A 26470-nucleotide genomic window follows, 5' to 3' on the forward strand; every position below is an offset into this window, starting at 1 on the left:
GATGTCACACACTGCTTCAGTAAAGTTGAGGTCCGGGCTCTGGGGAGACCAATCCACTACTGATTGTGTTCCACTGTGTGTTTTTCTAACCGGGTATGTTTTTACTGCTTTGGCAGTGTGTTTGGGATCATTGAGCCTCCACCATGTTTTCTAGATGGGTGTAGACACTCCTGTTGTACCTCTCGCCTGACCTCCTCTATACACACTCATGATTACAAATTTAGATTAATCACTCCACAAGACTTGTTGTCACTGATTTTCAGTCCAGTTCTTGTGTAATTTAGCATATCCCGGACTTTTCTTCCTGTTCCCTTCCTTAAGAATAGCTTCTTGACAGCCACCCTTCCACTGAGACCATTTCTGATGAGGCTTCAGTGAGCAATAGACGGATCGGCTGAAGACTCGGGTACATCGCCTAACCCTGTATTAACATTTATAGCTGAAGACATGAATTCTTAGCAGAAATAAGGAAACACTTATTGTAATTGGAAAGGTTTCTGCAGTAGTCCAGATCCTATTCAGCCCGGCCCTTACAGCCCTTGAAGCACAGTAAACATAGAGAACATAGAGAAGCTGAAACAGCAAAGGGAGTTTCACACTCCTAAAACTCTTCTCATATCTTATAAATGGCTCCTGTAAATAATGTATGTATTCATTACTAACAAAGCCAGTTACAGCCCTTTACGGTGAGAGCAGAAAGCCACATCACAGACATCTACAAACACCAGCACTCTGCGCTCATCACCTGTGAGACTAAATCAATTGCATGCTGCCTTTTGTTGCAGCTTCTGATTTCTTCAAAACCACCCAAGTTACAATTAGCGCAAACCAACGGGCCACACAAAAAACATTTAGTGGAAATCACTGAGCATTCATTGATTCCAGTTTCTCAAATGTCATTAGCTTTTTGTTTTGTGTTGTACATAATTGTAGTTGGGAAATCTTTAGACCTACAAAACAAACAAAAGTCTTCTCCTGGGCACTCGGACATTTTAACTAATGTTCTTTTTTTCTTTTGCAATTTGGGGGTTTTGGACACTGGGACACACTGGCTTGTTTTCAACTCCAATTTATTTTCTTCGAGTTTTTACAGAGGAAAAAAAAAGAAACCTAGAAAGTTTAACAAATGTAACATCTGTTCTAGAATTTCGGGTTAAGGTTGCGGTGGCTCAACAGCCTCTCAAAGCTGCAGACTTCCCTGACCCCAGCAACCTCCTCTAGCTCATCTGGAGGGACTGAGACACTCCCAAGCCATTCGAGAGATATAATCTCTCCAGCGAGTCCTGGGTCTGCCCTGGGGCTTCCCCAGTAGGACATGCCCGGAATACCTCACCAAGGAGGCGTGCAGGAGGTATCCTAGGCATGATGCCCGAACTACCTCACCTGGCTCCTTATGATGTGGAGGATTTGGCTCTACTCCAAGAAAGTTCAAAACTTGCAAAGTGCCTCTTAAATTTAGTTACATAAAATCACTGTCACTTAGTAATTTATCATCACTTCCATAGAGTGTTTAAACCCACCAAAGTGCTGGCTTTGCCTGCACCAATAAGAAGCAATTGTTGTTGCTGTAAATCCAGTTGAAGCCTCTGTCCATTATCCGTGAGTGACAGCGACCTTAATATGGACCAAAGGATCAGTTAAGAAGTGCAAGAAACAATTACAGACACAGAGTCAGACATCGGCTTGGGGTCAGTCCAGCTCTTATGTAAAGGTCACTGAAGTCATGGCATTTTGATCAAAGAACGAAATCCAGAGAACAAAGCAGAGTCTGTGTCCAGTCTGTTGCTGGAAGCCCGAGAAAATTGTCTCCTTCTGCACCATCTCCCGTCCAAAAACGACTCCCTGACAGTTTTAGCATTATTCAACATGCCATGCACAACAAATTGGCGGTTTTGCAGCACGGCAGAGCCGCTCTCAATATTGCACCCTGAAGATTCGTTTCGAGTGTTTAATTACTTACAGAGCAAATTCATTTTAAAGATGGAAAGAAAGAAAAGAAGAAAGAAACAAAGGAAGAAGTTGAGTTTCACATAGGCTACGTGCTGAACAGCCTGCAATTTCACCAGCAGTGAAGTATCAATCAGTTCGGCTTAGAAGCAAACTCAGAAATGATTCAATTAAGCAGCTGCTCTCGTCTGTTTATATACCTTGTACTTGCTAGGTGAAATGTATTTCTCAGATAAGTATACAGCATAATTAGCTCTTACAGGGTCGGGTTATTGTGCTCCACATCATGAAGGATTTCCAAACAGCACAAGCCTATACAGAGATTTCTATAGAGCAGTAAGGTCTCCTTTCCTCTCCTCTTTCTTTCTTTTTTTCCATTTTCATCATCCTCTCATCTGCCTGTACTCAGTTAGGAGACAGCGCGTGTTGGTATGGAAACTGGCTTATAAACCTTTCAGGTTGCCAACGCACTAACTCACATAGCAACCACCAAGCAACCTCTCAAAATTTTGCTTTGTGATTTTTGATGAACAGAAGTCAGAAAGGTTTGTTATTTATGCTGTTTGGATTCTGCTGGCCGTGACACAACGCACAGCTCCACTGTTCACACAAAGAGCTTTGGATTTGTAAGGTGCTGTGACCGTTTCAGTGAAATAATGACTCCCACAACATCAGGCTCGAAACTGACTGGTGTATAAAATGAAGCGAACCGAGCATTGTTTGAAAAATCAGTCACAGTCATATTAAGACCTTTGCTTATGAGACACTTTGATCAAACTGTGTAAAAAAAAAAAAAAGAGGCCTGCATCTTGAGAAGTGAAAGAGGGTTTGAATCAGAGGAGTGTGGTGAATACATGCTGTACAAAGGTGAAATATGTGCATGTGTGTTTTCTGCGCTTTTTTCCCTCATCCCGGTTGCAATGTTATTGCAGTTTTGTGCGTTCAAATTCATTGTTTGCCAGAGCTATGCCTCGCAGAGGAGACTCGCGTTGACAAAGGCACTGCAGTGTTGAAACACGTTATCAATACAAACAGAGCAGCTCGCCCTCAAGTGCATGTGTGATCGCCTGCGTGACTTTCCAAAGGAGGGCGTGTCGTTGTTGCCTTCCTGCTGTTGTTTTACTGCTTGTTTTGTTTAAGGAAATTAGTTATGAGTAAAAATAAGTTTAAGTAATTTTCACACACATGCTCAGACATACACCTCCCTCTAAACTGTTAGTCGCACGCTACTTGGAGTATTTCTTTAAACCGAGCAACTTCACTGTAATGGGAGATGACAGTGTTTCAGTACAGGAATCGCACCAGTAAAAACGCCCACAGACAGAGTGATTAAAGGTTTGCACATTGCTCTGTAATGGCTTTGCAGTGAAGAAAAATCGGTGGGTGCTTCATGATCATATTGAGTATTTTAGCATGTGGCGATCAATAGCAAATAGTTGTGGTTTAGGGGTCGTGCACGCTCAGTGTTTCGATTACAAGTACAGGTCGCACGTTGAGAGGCAGTCTGGTCCGACTCCGAATGACTGCAGTTACTAGTCTGCAAATAGCTGCTGTCTAATTTATAAACGCAGACTGATTGCCAGAACATTGCAGCCGGTCTGGGTCAGTTTGCACTGATCAGCACAGTTTGTCTGCAGTACCTCTCATTGGAAGAGGGGACTCAACTCAAGTGGTTGCCAACTGGTTTTATTTTGGTTAAATTCATATATATATATATATATATATATATATATATATATATATATATATATATATATATATATATATATATATATATATATATATATATATATATGAACCTATATAATTTTGTAGTTGAATTACTGTCCTGCAAAAACTACACTGATCAGGTGCAGCATTATGATCTCTGACAGGAATAACACTGATTATCTTGTTGTCATGGCACATGTAAGTAGATGAGATGTATCAGTGAGCGAGTGAACATTTTGTCTTCAAAGCTGATGTGTTAGAAGCAGGAAAAATGGGCAAGCGTAAGGATTTAAAGAAGTCTGACAAGAGCCAAAATGTAATGGCTAGATGACTGGGTCAGATCATCTCCAAAACTGCGGCTCTGCAGTTCCCAGTCTGCAGTGATTAGTATCTATCTAAGAAATGAACAGTGGTGAACCACCGACAGGGTCATGGGCGGCCAAGGCTCAGTGATGGATGTCGGGAGCGATGGCTGATCTCTGTGCCCAAAAGACGAGCTACTGCAGCTCAAACTGCTGAAAAAGTTCATGCTGGTTCTGATAGAAAGGTGTGTGAATACACAGTGCATCCCAGTTTGTTGTGTACTGGGCTGCAGAGCTGCACACTAATCAGGATGCCTATGCTGACCTCTGTCCACCATCAACAATGAGCACTTCAACTAGTTTGATGAATCACATTGTCTTTTATTTCATGTGGCCAGTTGAGCATGTGTGAGCGTTGCTTATCTGGGGATCACCTGGCACCAGGATGCATTATGGGAAGAAGGTAAAATTCAGTGTGATGCTTTGTTCTACAGGGAAACCTCAAGTTCTACCATCCATGTGGTTGTTACTTTGACACATACCACGTACACTGTAAAACACTACTCCCTGATGGCTGTGGCCTCTTTCAGCAGGATAATGTGCCACAAAGCAGAAATGGTCCAGCAATAGTTTGAGGAGCACAACAATGAGTTTGAGCTGTTGACTTGGCCTCCAAAATCTCCAGTTCCTCAATCTAATCAAGCAACTGTGGGATGTGCTGAACAAGCAAGTCTGATCCGTGGAGGCCCCACCTCCACTGGTGCCAGATACCAGAACACCCATTCTGGGGTCTTGTGGAGCATATGCCTAAATGCGCTATTTTGACAGCAAAAGGGGGGCCGGCACAAAATTAGGCAGGTGGTCATAATATTATGCCTGATCGTGCCTATAGCTATTTTTGGAGGAATTTCTGTGCGTGTAGGAGTGAGATTTGCAATTTTCACAGATTTATCACAGATAGTTGTCAACGTTACTGCATTCAGTTACAAACCATTCGCAGACTCACTCCTGCTTAATGCCACTGTCAAGAGTCAAGAGTCAAGACATTTCATTGCCGAAGTTCCTTGTGTAAAGTCTCGGTAATTTTTGAGGTGCCTTGGCCTCTAAGCTGTTTTTCCTAGTGCAACTGTAACGTTATTATTAACTCCTGTAGACAGACTTGCCTTCTCCATCCTGCAGTTTGTGCTTTTATTACTCTATTTATTTATTACTTTTATGTGTTATTTATTTATATGTCCTGTTTGCGGTTTGTCAGCCCACTGGTTGCATCAGATGGCTGCCACCGTCTGACCCTAGTTTTGCAGGAGTGTTTCTTCCTTTTAAAAGCAGGTTCTTGTTACCCACTGTCAACCAGGGGTTGGTCGCTTTAATCAATAACTGGGTGTCTGACATTTTACTAATAGGTTCCATGATGGATTGTTTCAGCACTGCGTGCATAGCTAAGGTAAAGCATTGTGCATTACATGAGGTATGACTGCTATTGTGCACAATAAGTCGTCTTTGTGAGGTGGTTCAGATCCATTTGAGTTTTATCAGCCTTATCTAACAATCTTATATTCCCACTATGAGCATGATCAAGTAATTCCTCTCTTTGTCCTTACCTGCTCCACACACAGTAGAAACACTTCTCCAAATGCACTTTCCTCATCAAGCGGAGCACATCCCATCTAGAAAAAGGAATTGCTATTGTTTTACAGAAAAGGGTCAAGTTGCACAGCCCCCCTTTCAAGCTTTGATGGAGGTCCAAAATGAAAGTAAGACAAAAGAGGGCTGATTTTGGAGAAATCTGCATTGAAAATGAATCCTTTCATTTACATTCTAGTGATATTCTCAGAGAAAAACAAATAGTGAAATGTCAGTACGGTTGTAAATAGCTGTAATCTACCAGCTGTAAGGCTGTTATCAGTCTTTAATCACATGGTACTATAATATGTACATAAAACTGCATAAAGACTGCCCTGTAATTAGCATCGTAATGATACAGTTAAATAGAGAGATAAACATAACAAAACATAAATACATCATTGTCTTAACTCTGTTTGGCTCAGTCGCATCGGAGAGGGCGCTGCTAGTGTGGAGGATGAGGAAGACTTACATTCAACTGACACCTAAGTGTGTGTGTGTGTGTGCATCAGGATGCTGTTAATATATCTCCACCATTATGTAGATTAGCCCTATTCCCCTGAGTGCAGCTTTACTGTTTAGTGCTTTCAATCACTCAAAGAGAGTCTGGACAAAAGCGAGCTCTGGATTTCAGCATATACACACTTCCAATCACAGTTTTTTAATAAACATTATATAAATCTCATACATTCACATATATGTTTTATTCATAAAGACAATACACAACTGGCTGGATCATCATCCGATCCCGTGTTCACTGATTACTAATTATGGCCCTTCACATTGGATTCAGGCTGCCAGAGTTTGTGTGTGTGTTTGTTTTACAGGTCTGTGTGTGAGAAAGAGCAGTGGGTGGGTTCACGGGGTGGGTTTGTGTGTTGATTGCGTTTGAGCAGCCCTGGTTTTAATCAGAAACAAGAGATCAATATTCTCTTCAGCTGTACTATGGCAGCAGTAACGTGGAGAATTGTGTTTCCGTGTTTGCGCGTGCGTGCACGTGTGTGCATGTGTGTAAAAGGTAATCTAGATCACCGAGTCCACGGCAGATGAAGAGACAGTCTTTGAGGAGAATTTGCTTTGAACTAACCCATTTTGAGGTGTTTGTTTGTAGTTCTGCTTGTGTTTCTGAGTATATGTAAGGGCCTGCTCTCCTGCCTCTGTGAGTGTGTGCCATACAGAGCTGATGATATGAACTGTGTGCTGTGCTGATTATGTCTTTGTGTCTTGCAGCTATTAGCCAACACAACACAGTCGATACAGTCTGAGCTTGTGCTGTACTGGAATAACCCTTCACTGTTTACAAAACAGGCAGTCGCTGGGTTTGATATTAGAGCATTTTATATCCGAGCACTCTCACCTCAACATAACCCCATGAGCCAGGGCTTAACCTCTGACTGCCTGTGAACTCAATAAATTCATAAAAGGATTCAACTGGGTTTGGTTCTTAAATTTAGTGTAGTGATAAATTCATAAAATAGCATGTGCCATTGATTATTTGTCCAGCATGAGCTTGTGCATTAAAGCAAAAGTACTACTCAAAGACAAATAGCCATTGCTATACACTCTATGTGATTTTGTATGAATGCTTAACCTTCTTGAATTTATTTCAGACAATTTCAGCCTTCAGTGAACACATCACAACAGTGCTTAGTTTTGATTGTTTTTCCAAACAATTACCATTATCTTTCCCGAGTCAGGCCAATTTTCAGCATTTGAACCGAAGCTGCTTACTTCATTTGAATCGGTCCGCCGTAATCCCGCACTGTGGCTGTCTGTCTGTGATAGCTTCAAATCTGTACTCAGTTAAGTGGCCTAGCTGTTGTCAAACTATCATACAAATACCTACAATGTATTAAAAATAACAAGAATTACCAGCAGAGTGTTGACTTGATACGACTGCTTAAGAAGAGCATCCGCTAACATGTGATGTGACTTTGTAAGCGTGCCTAGCCATGGTTTGTTGTGAGTTTGACAGACTTGCATTGGACAGACTCCTTTTAGTCTGTTTGACAGCTTCATGCTAAATGTCCTGTCGCTGTCAGCATCGCTCTAGACTCCGACATGATAAATCTGCCGGCTGATTAAAAGCATCGAGCTCCGGTGGTGTGTGACTGTGTTTCTGCTAAGCTGGTTTTTTCGGATAAATTAGGGTTCCTCCTGCTTTTGATTTTCAGGATTTATTTTCAAAGATTTTATTCTGTTTTATTTAGACTTAAGAAAACTCTATCAATAATAAATGCGGGTGTGAAAAAATGAAAGGGCCAATGATGTAATTGAGTCTTTTTTTGAATACTTCTAGACACCGTGGGGAGTTTTAAATGATTCTTCATCGATTTTTATTGCCTTTGAAACTGTGTGCGATGGTAGGAGACCCAAGTAACACCAAAGCATTCTCACTTTTCTTCTCCTGTTGCTATATCATAAAAACTGTAGCCTGAAGGTTTGTGCACAAAGATTTCCTTTATCAGGTCACGTGATATGATTAAATGTTCCAGAACAGCAACCAAATTTAAATAAAACAAAATAAGACTTTATCAAAAACCAGAGGATGTTGTCAGATATATTTTAATTATCTATGCTTGTTACTTTTGCAACAACAGCTCTTCCACATCTGACTTCGCTGACACGAATTTTCATGAATTTCCAAATATCTGCAAATAAATAAAGTTATTTTAAGTGGTTCCACAAATAACCTGATGTTTTGGGGTTATTTTTTGGGGGGGGGTGGGAGTTTCTAAAGTCTACACAGATGTCAAGGAAAAGGGACGGTGAACTTTTAAACCAGAATGTGTAACACAGTCCTATGGAGTGAGAAGTGTACCGATATTCAAGGACGAAGGTGACGTGCAGAACTATAGTAACTGCAGAGAACTAATGCTGATCAGTCATCTTATGAACAACTGGGAGAGCGATATTGAAGCTTGGTTAAGAATAGAGATGATGATAACTGAGCTGCAGTATGGCGTCATGCTGAGAAGGATCACTACAGATGTGATGTTTGCTTTGAGAGTGTTAATGGAGAGGTATAGAGAAAGTAGGGAGCAGGTGGAAGAGAGCCTGGAGAGGTGGAGGTATACGCTGGAGAGAAGAGGAATGAAAATCAGTAGAAGGAAGGCAGAATACATGTGTGTGAATAAGAGGAAGAGAGGTGGAAAAGTGAAGGTGCAAGCGGTAGAGACAGTGAAGCTAGATAAATTTTAAATACTTGGGATCAGCCATCCAAAGCAACGGACAGTGCACAAGAGAGGTGAACAGGAGAGTCCAGGCAGGGTGAATTGGGTGGAGACAACTGTCAGGGGTGATGGGAGACAGAAGAAGCAGCAAGAGTGAAAGGGAAGGTTCACAAGATGGTGAGACATGCTGTGATGTGCGGTTTGGACAGTTACTGGGGCAGAGCTGGAGGTGGCTCATTGGGAGTGACCAGGATGGAAGAGAATGAGGACATCAGAGGAACAGCTTAAGTCGAGCAGTTTGGAGACAAAGTTAGAGAGGGAAGGCTGAGATGGTTTGGACATGTGCAGAGGAGCGACGGTGGCAATGTTGGACAGATGAAGTTGCCAGACAGAAGGAAAAGAGGAAGACTGCAGAGTAAGCTTCATGGATGTAGTGAAGGAGGACATGCAGAAGTTTGGTGCGACAGAGGAGGATGATGGGGACAGGGTGAGATGGAGCCAGATGACCAATAAGGTTGTGGATGGATGGATGGCACAAACACATTTCTGACCATAACAAAAATACTGGATTAAATTAAAATGGTAAATGGCCTGCATTTGTATAGCGCTTTACTCAGTCCCTAAGGACCCCAAAGCGCTTTACACTACATTCAGTCATTCACCCATTCACACACACATTCACACACTGGCAATGGCAAGCTACATTGTAGCCACAGCTGCCCTGGGGCGCACTGACAGAGGCGACAGAGGCGAAAGGTCAAAGGTCAGCTTCAGTGTGACATGACGCTGTGCAAATAGGAAATAAATCTATACAGAAGGTGAGCTTGTGATTATATTTCTGAGTTTGGTAAACACTGGCTGATGATTGTAGAGATTTTCTGTGATGCTCGGTTGATGACGTTGATGATGTTAGGAATGCATCCATGTTTTAGAATTTGTCGCTTCTTTGTAGCCACAGCCACATTTGAAGCATGCCTGCAGTTTTGTTCCATTAGAATTGGCTCGTGAGCAAATACAGGAAGTTTTATTCTGTCTCGGCGAACTGACAAACCAACAAAAAGCAAGAAAACACAGGTAACAAAGCCAAGTAAAATCAGTTTAACCTGACATTTCATCACTATATATATGTTCTTATATATATTTATATATAAGAACATGTTGGCAGAAGCAAACGACAAAACCGAGATGGTAATTCTATTTCTTTTTTTGAAGTCGGTCCATTATGTGTGTCTTTATAACAGTGTTCCCTTCAGCGTACATACTGACAGTAGAGAGATGAATCATGGGGAGGGTTTGAGGGAGGCGGTAAGACCCAGAGGAGGAACATAGAAAGAGAGAGAGAGAGAGAGAGAGAGCGAGCATGAGAGAGAGGTGGGAGGAGAGAGGAGGAGGGACTGTGTTCACTCTCAGCTCTATGCCTTGCAGCTCGTGGAGTTAGCGCGCCAGTGTGCGTCTCAGCCTGCCAGCGCGAGTGTGTGCCTCGGTACTTCGCCGTGTGCGCGAATGTGTGTGTGACTCCGGCGCTCTCTCTGCGTACGACAGGTGGAGATGACATGACTGCGCTTGAGAGGAAGAAAGGAAAGGACCTGTAAGGACTTCACAAACACGTTCACCTTTTTTCTCCCCTCCTACATTCCCTCACACACACCTTTAAATTCCTGCACTCCTCAGATGTAGGAAGAGATAAATTGTTGTGTCTAGGAGTGTGTGTGTGATGGAATGGAAATGCTCCTTTGCCAGCAGCTTATCACTTAAAGTCTGACAGCTGGCGTGCACAAAGGACAACTCAAACACGCAGACACACACAGAGGTACTCACTGCTGTTTTTGATCCCTACAGACGTGGTCAGCAAGTGTTCCTGCGTCCTGACGAGAGTTCAGCTCCAGCCCTGAGTGCCAGACAGTCCACCACGCTGTCCGAACAACTCCAGGTAGGATCTCATCTCTTCTCTTCTCTTCTCTTCTCTTCTCTTCTCTTCTCTTCTCTTCTCTTCTCTTCTCTTCTCTTCTCTTCTCACACTGCCTGAAAAACAGGATGCAATATCCTCTGCGCCCTATGCCCTCTATTCTGTTTCATCTTCCTTTCAATTATAAACAATACTGATTTTTTAAGCATTTTCCTCCTACTCTCCAGTTTTCCCAATATAAAATCTTATCATCCTTTTCTTCGACCTCCCTTTAACATCTGTCGTCCCCCCTCTCTCTCTCTCTTTTTTTGACCCTCTCTATTTTTTTTTTTTTGGGGGGGGGGGGGGGGTTGCTAATGATGACTTTTTGTCTGTGGAGGGTAAGTTTCAGCTCCTGTTGCTTTCTCTCTTTTTCTGTTGATTGAGTCACTGAGAGGCTTTATTACTTCTCTGGATGTGTGTGTGTGTGTGTGTGTGTGTGTGTGTGTGTGTGTGTGTGTGTGTGTGTGAGAGAGAGAGAGGGAGAGAGAGAGTGAGTGAGGGGGAGGTTGGGTGGGGGGATAAGGGATGGAAAGATGAAACATAAAGCAGCTATAAACATGAAAGGTAGGAAATTAAAGACAGTGCCTTTTTTTCAATGGCAGATGAGCCCTGTGCACCGTAGTCTCTGTTCACTTGTGGTGTGCTTGTTTGTACGTGTGTGTGGGTGTGTGTCTGTGTGTCTGTGTTTGTTTTAGGCTAACAGTTAAATTGCCGCTGTTTGTTCTTGCGTCCCCAGTTCAACAAGCCTCGTGTTGTTTCATCTTTCCTACTCCCCCCTGCATCCTGTCGTCCCTACTGCTCCTTATTTTGCATTTGTATGATTTATGACACGCAGATGCATAAAATCTAAAATTGCTACCCTCTGTTATATTCACATGTCCCGTCAAGCATAGTGTTGGGAGTGAAATTAAAAAAAGGAAAAAAAGAAAGAAAGTTTGATTGGCTGCCAGTGTTGACATGTTGTGCTCAGATTCAATTACCTAGATATATGCTCACAGGGGTGCAGGTGCATGTGCAGTGTCACACACGCGGGTTAGGTGATAAACATAAAGAAATGCTTTATCCGTGTCGGTGTTTCTGAGAACAAAGACGTGTTGGACACCTAAACATGGGTCTGAAAAATCCACTTTTTGTCCACATGTTGCTTCATGTAAAAAACATTACTACCTTTTGTGTGTTTGACTGCAGCGACGTACTTCTTTTATTCTTGCGGCTTTCATTCGTACACACCTGCCTGCAGGTACGGTATATGTGTATCTGCCTTTACGCTGCCAATGCATTTGTGCGTCAGATGTCCACGTACGTGTTTCCGCACTCAGGTCACATGGCTGAAAGTCCTGTCCAACTGCATTCCTCCCTTACAGCCTGTTTTGTTTGTTAATGGTTAGTTGTCGTCACCCGTACTGTAATTCCTTGTGTGATTTGGTCTGGAGGAAGCGTAACGCCCTGCAGGAGGACGACCTGAAGCGTCACAGTTGCTACAGGTTACAAATGTGCATTTTAAAGGGAGAGAAAGTCTTTGCATTCATTTTCTTGAGTGCAGTTTTGTTCACAATAAAGTATTTTTGTCACACCATGGATCTAACAGTACTCTGGATGGCAGATAAGTAGGAGCTGGAGGGGTGGAGGGCGATTAAGAAGAACCTCAGTGTTCGTATCTCTGCTGTCATGCATGAGATTTGTGAGTTTATACAGTAATGGAGTAAAATGCATTCAGTTATATGCTGGCTTGTACGTGCCTGCGAGACAGTGGGGCAGTAAAAGCAGCAGACTCATCTCTCCTCAGTCTCCAGTGAAACAGATGTGAGGATTAGTTCATCAGGGAATCGGAGGATATTTAACAAAATAATTATTTTCGTGGATTCTTCTCACTCTCCACTCCACTGGGTGTCTGTGTGTCAATACAAATGATTATTATTATCATTTTGGCTTCATAGATGTTTACACTCACACAAATATGCTTCACTCCAAAGTCTCTGAAGTGTTTACGTACACGTCTGCGAGCTCTGTGACTTTCACCAAGTGCGTGCAGAAGCAACACTTTGGGCAGGTGTGTTCATTCACCTTTCTCCTCCAGCTCCCAGTTATCCGCTATCCTTGTCATTTTCTCATTTCTCTGCACAGATGTTTCCACGTTTTCTTCTCATTTAGCCAAAGATGATGGGCACGAGTTAAAAGCAGGGGAAAATTCTGCACTGAATGTTAAGGTGGAAGAAAAAAAAGCCCATTTGAATTAAAGAAGAAAAAAAACCCCTTTAATTATTTCTGTGTGTGCGTGAGGGGATTTGAGTGCGTGTCCCAGAACTCCATACACGAGCTCCCCTGATAGCTTGACCTTAATGACATGAAAGTGGTTCTGCTGAATTGAGTAGGTTTAGCCCACTGGGGTTTTGCATTGTATGGTGTTATAATTGTCAGTTTGGGGAGCGAGGGTTAGACTCTATGCTCTGACCTCACCGCTGGAAGAGAAAGCTTTCTTATGGGGATTAAAACATGACTATTGCATTAGTTGCACTGGGCATGTATCTGCTTGCTCTATGTGAGCGTGCCTGCCCTTGAGATAAAAGTGTTAATCTGATCTGACGACAAAAGTTTAAGAAAACCATTTTACTTGTTGCTCGCGTAATGTGAACTATTTTATACATTTTTACGTATTCATACAGTCTGATCTAGTGGTTGTGGGCAGATCCAGGTGTTCACTGTTCATTTGCATACATGCAAAACAATAAGACATAGAGCTGAGCTCGCGGTAAAGCTACTGACGCACTGCTCTTTCACTATTAGTTAAAATAGCTTGTCTTATCTCTTTATTTTAAGCTTAGCTTATACTCCAAAAAGGTATTTATTTAATCTTGAATCCTCTTTTGGAACCAGTAGAAGGAATCACTGAAAAAAAAAAATCCATCCACAGTAGCCAGAGTCTGATGCAAAAAGTCGCTAATATCCTGCTAATATCAAGCATTTTCCTTTTGAAAGGAGACATGAGGAAGCAGCACTGTTACCCTTAAGCAACTGATGTGGCCTTTTCAGCCTCGTGTGAAACCTCCAGAGTGTATTTCTTCTTGTCTGACTTGATTTTATCCTCAATAATATACCACCGATGCGACATGGGGCTGTAAGCAGCGAACCTGGAGCTTTATATTCAGCGGATTCATCCAAATACACACACCGCTGATCCCATTGTTGTTGATCAGGCAATTGAAACAAATCGCCTCAACTGGTCACAGAAGACCAGTGACCTGTGTGTGTGTGTGTGTGTGTGTGTGTGTGTCGCTGAACTGCATGTGAGGTGGTGTGGGTGTGCCGCTGCATGGAAGGTGGATTGTCAGTCACCTCGCAGCGGCAGATAACCTCGAATAACATGACGACTCAAGTTACTCACGAGCATTGTAGTGAGAATATTTTAAAGTGCTCTTCATATAGATGATGGCAGAGCACAGAGTGCGTGTCTCATCGCCTGCGTGCCTGCATCTAAATTATACCTCATTTAAATACTTTAAATGCAAAGTCTGCAATAATGCATTAAATGTACCTCACAGTTACAAATCCAGACATATATAAAGCTGTGCCACAAATAAGGAGACTGCATCATTTTACATGATGGGAAGGACGTTTACATGCAGCAGAAACCACATGGAGATCAAATTACTTCTGGAGGATGATTTGCTTGCTATGTGTGTCTTGTACATAATATTGTGGAGCTCCACATACTCGCAGTCTTACAGTTAATATCCAGCACGTATGAGCTTCTGCTCTCGGTTTTATTGCGCTGATCGATTGTGGCACAACTGAAACTATGGGGAGCAGGATTCATGAGGTTTTCCAATTCCCGACGCAGTATTTCGATTCCAAACCTCGAGGGACTCTGTAATAACAGGTAGGTGTGTCATGCATGAGCAGTGGCTGCAGCGGCGGAGAATGTGCAGTGAGGTGACAGCCTCAATCGATTGCCCGTTCGGTGAAGGCAGCAGGCAAGCTTGGTGGCTCATTAACTGATGTAGACAGCGGTGCTCGGTGAGCTTGTTGCGTGATTGCCTGTGGACTTTGTTTCACTGTCTGTAAATGTTTTGGAAAAGTACAGTATTGGACCAGACAACAATAGTTTGCTTTAAATATTAGGATTCTGTGTATGCCGTGCTCTCTGCTGGGAAAGAAACTTTTCAGTGAACTTTACTCTTATGGACGTCCATTTTTCAATTTGATTGTGTTGTGCACAGAGCAGCACCAACCTGTGCATGATCAAAAACAGAAACCCTCCTTGTAGCAGAATTACTGAACCTGAGGCTCAGAGTAAACACGAAGCAATAATAAGCTGTTTAATTAAATCAAACTCAGCAGATATTCATTTGTACAGCCTGTGTTGTTCTGCTTTGATGTTTTAATCAAGGACAGTTTGAGTTTGTTTGCAGATCAAATTTCGTAGTGTGTGTTATACTGTATAGCCTAAAGGGAAAATACACCACATTTCTTTTTATTGCCTTTTTGCAGGTGTCAGTTTGAAGTTTACACACTATCATTCTGTATCAGTCATGTCATTCGTAGGTTTCATTGCAGCAATCTTAAAACATTCATCCTTGCCTAGCCCCAAGAGGAAGGTTACCTGCTTTGGTTGTAATAATTTGCACTGACAGTCTTTTACTCTAATGCAAATGAAAGAATCCAAAAGTCATTAAGAGAACTGATGAAATGTTTTAATTAAAGGTGCCTGATGATGTGAGATTCAGGTCTGGGACAAATCAGGGCCAGACAATGGCATCAGTGCCTCCATCATTCAGCGCATTGTCCTGCACCAGGAGGAACCCACCGCTAGCGTAAGGTGTGACAATAGGTGAGGATTTAATCCTGCTAACAGTAATCAAGCTACAGCTGGCTAACACATGGAGGTCTGTGCGACCCTCCAAGGACGTGCCCTCCCATTCCATCGATGACCCACTGCCAAAACAGCTGGATGATGTTGCAGGTACCACTGTGGTCACCACGTTGTCTCCAGACTCTTCATGTCTGTCACATGAGCTCAGTGTGAATCTGCTCTCATCTGTGAAGAGAACAGGGCGCCAGTAGTGGACCTGTCAGTTCTGGTGTTCTCAGGCGAATGCCAGTCGAGCTACACGATGCTGGTCTGTGAGCACAGGTCCCACTAAAGGACCTCAGGCCATCGTGCCACCTTCATCGAGTCGGTATCTGACAGTTTGGTCAGAAACATGCACATGAGTAATCTGCTGGAGGTTATTTCGGGCTAGGTGATTGCCCTTCAACTGCCCTGTCCAGCTCTCCACGTGTAACAGCCCAACTCGGATATTTCTTCTACACTGTTGAGACAAATACACCTTTTTACATATGGATGTGCCATCCTGGAGGAGCTGGACTACCAGTATGGGCTGCAGGCATGATCTCATGCTACCAACACTGACGAGGAAAAAGCAAAAGAAGAGGAAAAACACTCAGGAGGCTTAAATAATAAGAAAAATTATCTATGGGCAGCAGCTGCGAGACCAAACAACTTTTTTGGTGTTGTGTTATTGTCGCCTCTCTGTTGCACCTGTTATCAGTTTCATTTGCTTCAAAGCAGGTGAAATGAACTCACAGTGTTTCGTGCTTTCTAACTGGACAGATTAACACTCCTGAAGTTTAGCTGTGTTATATTGTGATGATCAAATGTTCCCTAATATTTTTGAGCTTTGTAGTGAATGCTATACTCTCATTTAATATAAGTGATTGTTTTCTTTTACATACTTACATTTTCAGTGGCTACAAATATCACAATACCCTTACTCTACAATTTTCACTAACAAAATCAACTTTTACTCATACTAAAACTTTAATAATAATGTAATTTTGGTTAGTAAGAATTAACCAGAGTATGTGGTTGAGGTATTTCTACCTACTTTACATAGTTTGGTTGTTTAGTCCTGTGGCTCCCAGATGAAGATTTTGGAGCATGGTTGAATTTATGTATTTTTACTTAATGATGGTTGTTTGGAAACTTTATATTATTAAAAAGTAAAGTTGCTTCAAACGTTTTTTTCTGCATTGTTAAGATAAAAGATTGTGCTTTTGCTTATTTGCCTTCTTGTCCTGCTGTGGTGGCATTTCTCCTGTAGCAGGGCTTTCTGTGGCTGACTGATGCAAATCCAGACAGAGGAGAGAGGGTGTTTTACTTTACAGGGGCACAGCAGTGTTGCATTACATGCTGGACGGTTCAAAGCAATGAGAAGAAATTGAAGTTCAGACCATCAGGCTTCGCCTGCCATGGCACTTTGAATTACACATTCTGATAAACGACCTCGGACACAAGGGCACCTTCACTCCACAACAACCCTCTGCGTGCTGTATATATGCGTTGTGTGCGTGCGCATGTCAGGGTTAGCGCTTTTTCCTTGATAAATGGACTGTATTATTCAGAGCTGCTGAATTTTATCTCAAGTGGATCCCTGTGGGGCATTGAACAAGCTCTTTCTCCTTCTGCTTGCATGCGCGTGTTCACATTCCCACAGTCCGCTACTCTCACATATCTGCAGGTAAATATGCTGTAAGGCTGTATATTTGTTGTCCAGGCACCCTGCTGAGTTGCAAAACTCCAAAGAGAACGAGTAGGCATTCGAGCCCCCCCTTTCATTCAGACAGAAAGGTGATAATCACGACACGTTCTTTGTCAGCTGGCAATGTTGATATGACGAAAAACAAGGCAAGCGGGCACGAGAGCTTCCAAAGACTGCAGCCAAACACTACGAGGCCACAAAAACTGTTGCCGTGGACGGTTTTCATTAATCACATTCTTGCATTTTAATTGATTGTTTCGCCTCTAATAAGGTTAGAGATGAGATATAGTTGTTCTCTTATTGCGGGCTTGTTCCTCAGCTGCTCTTGTCCTCGTGTTGAAGTGCTTTGGACACTGACTCTGAACCCCAAACTGAGGGCTGTACTACGAAGCACAATTTCATCATATCCAGATAACTTCAGGGTTTTCTGTGCTATGAAGGCAGTTCACTTCTTACCAGGTACATTGCCATGGTAACTTAACCTGCTGTGGAGCAGGTTATGTTGGAAGCTCCATCCAGGGAAATGTCGTGGCCTAGAGTTATTAATAATGTCCAATGTTAGCATCAGGAAAAAACAGGGATGCTATTAGCACGAATATGTGATCCTAAAATACCTTGGACCTTATTATTAAATTTGCACATAGAATAAATTCTGTTTTATATTTATTATTTACTCAGACTACAGCTGAAAGAATAAAAACTAAGCCCATCTTTTAAATATTACATTTATGAAAAACTCAGTTATAATCCATCTGATTTTCCTGTGTCCTTGCGAGAGAGCTATGATATTGATAAGTCTGTAAACTTGCACATTCATTATTTTTGCTGGCTTTTCTTCCAGGTTTCATGTTAATGTGCAGGGAAAACACTGAGCTAACTTAATGAGTTGATAACCAGCTTTATGTGACTGATGCTACAGTGGGGTAAAGAGACTCCTGAATGATACCCTGGGGATGCTGAACTTTTGTTGTTGTTCATTTCTGGGCATTTATTTAATATAATTTATTTAATGTAGAAATTAAGGTAGGCAGAGATCAGGGGAGACTGCCTTGCAAGAAATGGTCTTAAAATAAAAATAAACTATAATGTTATTGTAATATAACATGTATTTTTTTCCTGCAGTGAACATGACATTTCTTCTTATTGTCCCTCCAGTTTGTAACCTGTGGTCACTCACTGGGTTTTAACTAAACAGAGCCATTATTACATTGATTACCAGCCACAGGTCTTGTGTTTTAGAAACTGTGGGTTTTGTTGCCTGTGAACAACAGTTTTGTAATTGGACCACTCATACATATAAACATTAATTAGTTTAGCAAAATATTAAATTAATTAGGAATAAATTAATTTTCACAAAGCTTTTAACAGCAAACCTGTCCACACCAATAAAAAAAATTGTAAATATGACATGAAAGTAAAAATTGTGTCTTAATTATTTCTTCACCTCTGCCCCGACAAGAACAAAAAGGAAACGGAGAAGAACTTTGATTTATTCAGCACACAAAAATGCTCCCCAGGGCTCCATAGACTTTACTCATATCCGTGGATTCATTAGCCAGTGATCAAGAGAGAAGCATGTAATCCACGCTGCTTCTCGCTTCCTCAGATTTTGGTACATGACATCGTTTGCTGCTTCTTAAAGCTCTCTAGCTCTCATGTGTAAAGAAATGGTATATTCACCCAGTGAGATGTCAGTTTAAATTGTATGCCTGTTAAGAAGAAATGATCAATTCGCCTTTTGCAAAACCCACTTTGCAGTAACTGACCCCTCTCTGAAGCTAATTCGTCTGTGGCCTTGCCACAGTACAACAAGAAAAGTGAAATTGTGAGGTGGCTTTATCTGCCTCCAGGCGCATTCACCACTTTGAGCAAAACAGAAGAAAGAAACAAGCGGTGAGTCATCATTCACCTCATGTAGGCAGAAAGGATATAGAGAAGTTGTTCTGCAACTCTTTCTTAAAGTGATCCTCTACCCAGAAACTCTTTAAGCAAGTACAGCAACAGATACACCTTTGCAGGCTTTCACGGTGCAAGCTGATGTTAGTCAGAGTTTAATTCAATTCAGTCCAAGGTGCTTTGCATTGTGAGGTAAAGATCATACAATATTTAAGAGGGAGTCCCAGTAATCTGATGATCCACAGTGAGCAAGCAGAGGGTGATGGTGGGAAAAAAAGAACTCAGTTTTCATAGGAAGAGACTTTTAAAAGTAAGAGAAAAAAAGCCTAAAAACCAACAACAAACAGGAGAAAATACAAGCTATGGGAGAGGATAGAAAACAGTTAATGGTCTGCCATAGTGGCCCCACAGTATGCACATGGCGAGTGAAAAACTAGGGAGTGGAGGAAAAAGTTCGGTGCATCACGCCATGTCCTTAATAGCCTGAGTCTGCAGCTCCATAACTAAGGGAGGTTTGTGACCTCGGTCAAAATGGAAGGTTTTTAGCCTCATTTGCTACTTTAATGATAAAAAACCAACTATGTGTTGCTTAAGGTTGCAGGAAAGATCTGGCAGTAACGATATTTTAATGTCAGTTTCTTCAGATTTCTGACTGGCACATTATTAATAATATAACTACACACAGAAAGCTATAAGGGCATGTTCGGGTGTGTTCGGTCAGTCCAGAGTTTGGTAATGAGCTGCAGTCGGTGTTTTTGCTGCATGTCTGAAAAAATATAAGTCATGAAAAGTTAAAAGGTGGACGTACACATGCCTCATCGTCGGGGTAGTCTGCAGGGAGAATCCAATTAACATTTCAACATCAACAAAAACTTAAGGAACTGGTCTCAGTAAAACTTCAGGTGATTTTAAAGTAGTTACTCCAGGCTGCAAATGTTTGAATTGTATTATCCTTGTTTCAGGCAGCAGGCAAAGAGTTCTACTGACGTTTCAGGGTTTATTGGCCCTGAAGTTTATAAAATTTGGTCGTTTTTGTATTTTTATTCTTTATTGCCTGTATTTTAGTCTACTTAACTTGAGTTTATTCAACTCTGCTGGTTGTACTGCTTTCTTACTTCGCCAGGAATCTCTTGTAAAAGATATTTTTAATTTCAGGAGAGTCCTATTTTCCTGGTTAAATAAAGCTTAAATAAATAACATGAATTTCAGAGAATTATGAATCATTGTTTGGACGCTGTAAGTGTGAGATGAAGTGCAGCATAACAATACATTACCCTTCTTTCATCAAAGCACCAAAGCCATTTAGGCTTTATGGGATTTCGTAACCAAAAGCTGCATGTGCGTCCATCACGACCACTACATTTTTCTTATTCTATTTTGCGGATGGCAAAGACATCCTGTAATATTATATAATGTAAATTTAGTTTACCAGGCAACAAAAAGCATGCATATATAAACATATGTCTCACCTTTTTCTATGCTTCTTGCTTCATCCCACTCGTGCCTACGCCTCATAAAAACAACCTTTTTTTTACTCAAGAACTGTTCGCTAGTTTATGAGCAACGGCATAAAATCCGAAACTTAAGGTGGGTGGCCTGCCCACGCTTCTTTTCCAAAAAAAAAAAAAAAAAAGTAGATGGTTTTCTGTTCATCTGGCATCACTGCAGTAGCTTAACGCCAGCGAGGCCAAGTTAGATAAGGATGTGAGTGCAGAGGCAGAAGAGAGCAGTATGAGTAATAGGTACTGAGAGGTGGATGGATGGATAGATAGATAGATAGATAGATAGATAGATAGATAGATAGATAGATAGATAGAGAAAAAGGTGCACTTTTCTCTTCACTCTTCATTTCCCTCCTAATGTGACACGGTGTGATTTTTTTTGTGGCTGTTTGTGTGTTTTGGTGCTATTCTCATTCTGTCCCATTCAATTTGTGGGCCTTCCATTGTGGTAATAGACCATTACTGAATGGAGACTTGAATAGAGGGGAGAATAAAAGCCAGAGGAAAAAAGAAAAAGAACTGAGGAAGTGGGTGAAAGAACAGCAGGAGAAGAGGTGTCAGTATGTGATTTCCCCAGGGGATTGAACTAAAATAGAGGGGCGTGTCCCTTTCTTTCTGGGTCTCTCACACTTAGTTCCTGTCCACTTGCAATGTGTAGGTGCTTGTGTGTGTGTGTGTACTGTATACGCCTATGCAGTGTACTGTGCCACTTTTCAGTGTTGACCTTTATATATACTTCTAACATGCTCAAATTTTCCTATCGGAGAGATTTCAGTATGTGTATTCAGATGTGAGGGTGTAGGCGTTTGTGCGTGTGTGGGTGCATACATGCGTGTCTTTATGTAGGTGTGTTTTCATCACTCCACCTTGTTAGATGGTGGTTTACTGGCCTACGCGATTAATCCGATTCGCACCGATAAAAGAGATCAATCCTTTCACCTCCACACAAACACGTCGATGCTGCACACGCATACAATGATGCACTCAGAGGTACACTTAAAAATTTCCATAGGCACAGAGGTCAACATCCCCCAGGCTTATGTACCTTTTACTCTAAAAGCTCGGCTCTATCAGGAGGAATACATCGAGACATGTGAGTGGCTTTTAGACATCCCTGTGGAGAAACTGACAGTTAACTGAGGGGGAAATATGAGCTTTTAGATCCCTACAGACGGCCAATGTAAAAATGAGCCGTGTTCTTCTCATCGGTCTGTCTGAACACTGATGTGCAGAAAACTGCATGTTTGTTTGTTTTTTGTGAATTTAACGCTGCTTTGTGACTTTGCACATCTTACATTGAATGCAAAATGCAAAGCACCGTTATTGCATAAAAGCAGTTGCCTATGATTACAGTTTAGAAAACCTTATTAATAATGAATAACTTTAAAAAAGGGATATCTGAGTGTTCTCCTTGTGTTATTGTAAGCTAAAATACAATAAAAAAGAAAAAGAAAACGAAGGTTCTCAAACTTCTCATGCTTGGAAAGATTCCCCAAAATACTAAAAAGGTTTATGCATAGAGGGGGGTGCAGACATGCCAAGCCATGCCTAAACTTGTTTACCTCTGTAATGGTTTGAGGATTGCTACATCCAAACCGACAGTAAAGAGGCTGTAATAGAGTCTTGAAGCTGCTTCTCTCATAAAAGATGAAATAACTGAATCGAGGCATAATGCAAATTTCTTTATCCTCAGCCTTGTGTTAGTCCCTTAAAATGATTGTCTGCTGGAGCTTCTCATCATAGCATTCACAATAACAGCTGTAATTCTTTGCAGCTTAAACCGATTTGGTCTCTTTTTGCACTACTTGATCGGCATTTTAAATTAGTTCTGTGACAAAATGCGCTGACCCACCATTTGATGGCTGACTAACTCTAAAAGACACTCTATTAAATAACGAGATGGTGTCATAACAATAGAGCATGCAGGATTTTACACTTTAGGCCACTTTATTATGTACACCCTTTAAACTCCTCGTAACGCCATCCGATGGCAGCAACTCAGAGCATTTAGGCATGGTGAAGACGACCTGCTGATGTTCAAACCGAATGGCGGGACAGCGTCAGGCTGATAGAAAGGCAATGGTAACTTGAGTAACCACTTGTTACAACCAGGTTGCAAGCAGAAAAAAATCCCTGAATGCACAACACATCAAACCTTGAAGCAGATGGTTTGTAGCACCAGACAATCGCACCAAATGCCATTTCTGTCAGCTAAAAACAGGAAACTGAGGATGATTCGAAAGACATCGCTTGCCTGGTCTGATGAGTCTTGATTTCTGCTGTGACATTTCGATGGTGGGATCAGGATTTAGGGTAAAAATAATAATGATAACAACATATAATTTATTGATCCCTGTGGGGAAATTACTCTCTCTGCATTCAACCCATTCACTCAGTGGGCAGCTGCAAATCAGGCGCCCGGGGAGCGGTGTGTAGGGACCTACCTTGCTCAGGGGTACCTCAGGGTAGCCGTTCAGTGGATTTGAACCCCCGAAATTCCGATCATCGGACGACCACGCTACATACTGAGCTATCCCTGCCCTGCAACAACATGAAAGCATGGATCTGTCTGGGAACCTTCAGGCTGTTGGTGGTGGTGTAATGGTATGGGAGATATTTTCTTGGCATACTTTGGGCCAGACTGAGGTTTGTTTCAACACCACAGCCTGCCTGAGAATTGCTGCTGACCATGTCCACCCCTTTATGACCACAGTGATTCCAGCAAATACTGCACCATGTCACAAACCCCAGATCATCTCAGACTGGTTTCTTGGACATGAAATGCCCTCCACAGTCACCAGATTTCAATCCAGTGGAGCTCCTTTGAGATGTGGTGGAACGGGAGCGCCTCATCCCTGAGATCTGGAAATGTTTCCAGGGTCTTGTTGATTCTGTGCTGTGAAAAACTGAAACTGTTCTGAAGGTAAAAGCAGGTTTTAGCAAGGCCTAATAAAAGGGCCAGTGTTTGGCTATAGATACACAAAAAAGTAATCCCTTTGAGAGTAATGACTCACAGTACACTAGTGTTTGATAGCATTTTATTTTATTTTGCTCTGTTAAGGAAGTTTTATGGTTGCAACCCTCCAGCAAAGCCACACACACTGTGATGGTAAGAGGAGGCCAAGTTCGAAGATTGTGTTTAAAAAAAGTTACTGGTAATTGCTTGACAAATAATTTGCAGTAGTCTCGATCTGTTGCTTTTCCACCTCACTGCAGCAGAACGCACTGCACCATTCTCTTACTATCTGCAGATGAAGTCTGACTTTTACATTTGGCCAAATGCCAGGGAGAAAAAGAAAAATAAGAGAGCTTCCTCTGTGTTACAGCTCAGCGCTCAGTCTGGCAGTTCATCAGAGTTTGAATAAGCGGTGTAGCCTCCTGCCACCGAGTGTACTGAGGCATCACCATCGGCATTTGAGTTGTATGAAGGCGTCTGTAAAGAAGAAGTCATTCAGCACTGGCGACGCTGCATGGCATTTTAAAAAGGATCCGGTGCCTCAGGGCGTAGCCACCGTCACCTGCAGTGCCGGTACCGAGGTCTGTTCCTCTGTGCCGCTCTGCCTCTGAGTAAATGAACAAGTTTCGCCTCTGGGCAAACAGATTTACATCACAAATAATGAACAGCTTCAAATTTTGATGATTGCTGTTTTAACAACTTTTTCAATTAAACTGAAAAAGTTTGAACATTGATGCTGAGAGGACATGATTGAATTGCCTCTAGATGTTTACGCGGAGTAAGAAAAAACAACATTCGGTGCTCTGTTTTTATTTATTTATTTATTTGGGGCATCATTCATTATTGAGCTAGGGGATGGATGTGTTTAATTCAAAGCTGAGGTATGTATGTTATGTAAGATAGACTTTTGCCTTCATTTTAACTTTTCTATTGAGGACATGTATTGTGCCTTCGAACTGAAACTGCGGCTGCGTTACTTCAAGGTTGGATTTCTTTTGCTTTTGTTTGGCTTCGTTTTTGAAAATCAATCTTAAATTGCATTCCTACCAGCATTATGAAAGACTCTAAATTGACTTTCTGTGAATTGCAGAGAACTATGAACGGTATTTGTTTGTGAAAAATGCCTTTTGTGAAAGTTTTAGTTTACTAAAAAACCCCATGGAGTGTGTAAAGTAATGCCGTAAGTCTGATAAAAGGGGACTTTTTTTTGCTAGAAGTAGAATAAAAAATAGGGTGAGCCCGTCATTAAAGGTACTTTAACTTTGAAGTGTTGAAACTACATTACAAACACTGCTACCTGGGTGGGCCATAATTTACTGGATGCTAATTAGTAGCCTTTATCACCTTTAAAGTGGCATGGCAATCAGTACATTTGCTCCACAGAGTCAAATTATCTGGATTATAATTGCAGATATAGAATGCTTCAGTGAATCAGAGAGAAAAAATATCAGCACAGCAAACAGAAACGTCATTAATATAGAAAAACAGAGGCCACTCGTAGTGATTTGTGATGCCAATTTAATTCCTTTTCAGCGTTTATGTTGTGTTGTCAAAAAGTTGACAAGTAGTTGCTCGTTTTTTAATCTTCAAACATGTTAACTAGTCACAACTCTGTATTCAGCTCAGCTGTCCTTGTCTTCCCGTCACTGTGCTTCTCACTTACTCCGTTGATTCTTCGTCTTTGTTTTTCCTTTTTTATCTGCCTCTTTTTACCGTGCAGACTTCCAACACGAACATTTCCCTGACAGCTAGATACTCTTGAACCTCCCATAATTGCCTTTCTGTCCTCTAAAGAGTTTTTCCATGTCGTGCATCAGGGGCAAGGCTGTTATCTACGGTGGACTCCTGAACCGCTCGACAAGCATGTTGGAGAGAGTGTGTATGTGTGTGTCTGGTGTGTCGCTCAGCGATACTCAAACGCGGCCAAAATTGTCGAAGTGATGTCGAAGTGATGTCGACGCTCTGTCTGCGTCTCCAGTTAGGCTTCTCGTTGGTGTTTCAGGTTCTTAACTCTTAAAACTTATGAATGTTTTCACACTAAATCATCACTGTATGAACTTTGAGCGTTTGTCATTGAACTGGCTGACCTGCTCTGATGAAAACATGTAAAAGTAATCGAGAGGCTAAACAGCATTAAATGTAACTAAAAAAAAGACGGCTGTTTTTCTCTCTCGTGCAATTTTACATCGACAGTTTGATTTAACTAAATGTTTCCAGGCGGCTCTGAAATGAGAAATAAATGACAGCATTAAGCCCTTTAAACGGACCAACTGTTGCTAACACTCAGAAGATGTTTCTCCTGGATCCATTAAAGAGAATGATTAAAAACTTAAAAAAAAAAGGAATCAAAAGAAAGCAAACATCATTTAAAAAACTTTGTAAAAAACGTACAGCGATGTTTTATTATCCACCACTGGCTCTGTACTGCAGGTAACTGAACTCAGCGTCATTGCTACTCAGTTTGCTTTTAGTGCTCCGTTTGTACGTTAATGAGCAAGTATCAAAAATTTACAGGATTTATAATGTTTTTCTTATTAAAGGTTTAATGCTGGCACAGATGCCTGAGAAACATCACGTCTCCAAATGACCTGAAGCCGTTACTTAATTACATCAAATTTTAATAATCTTGGTGCTTTTAGTGCCAAATGATGCCATATCACAACCAGCGCTACTTGATTCAGAGGGAATGCAGTATCATTTTGTTTTTCTGTAGCTGCAATTTTACAGTTTTCCTGTTTATTTGGCACCACACTGCCACAAAAATCAAAATGGTCTTCATGGTTTATTGTGGCTACATGATAGATACAGTAGATTAGCATTTCATTGCTGCTGTTGATTAATGCCGTGATTTGGGCATCTTCAGTAGGATTTATC

The 26470-nt window shown here is 41.6% G+C and overlaps 1 protein-coding gene across 2 annotated transcripts in view; it reads left to right on the forward strand.

Annotated features, from left to right (window-relative positions):
- The window catches only part of pde2a (phosphodiesterase 2A), a 174860-nt gene that overhangs the window by 45420 nt on the left and 102970 nt on the right, over positions 1-26470 (forward strand). The window contains exons 1-2 of one of the 2 annotated variants that reach the window (XM_085379465.1): positions 10167-10343; positions 10595-10685. In XM_085379465.1, the coding sequence (XP_085235591.1) occupies positions 10309-10343; positions 10595-10685 (126 nt within the window). In that variant the 5' untranslated portion in view covers positions 10167-10308. Of the gene's footprint in view, positions 1-10166; positions 10344-10594; positions 10686-26470 lie in introns of those variants that run through there. The other variant, XM_085379464.1, reaches the window with a different exon arrangement.

Source organism: Rhamphochromis longiceps, linkage group LG14 (genome assembly GCF_057381845.1).
Source record: "Rhamphochromis longiceps isolate RC_006_pf linkage group LG14, R_longiceps_female_GT1.1, whole genome shotgun sequence".
NCBI classification, from domain to species: domain Eukaryota; kingdom Metazoa; phylum Chordata; class Actinopteri; order Cichliformes; family Cichlidae; genus Rhamphochromis; species Rhamphochromis longiceps.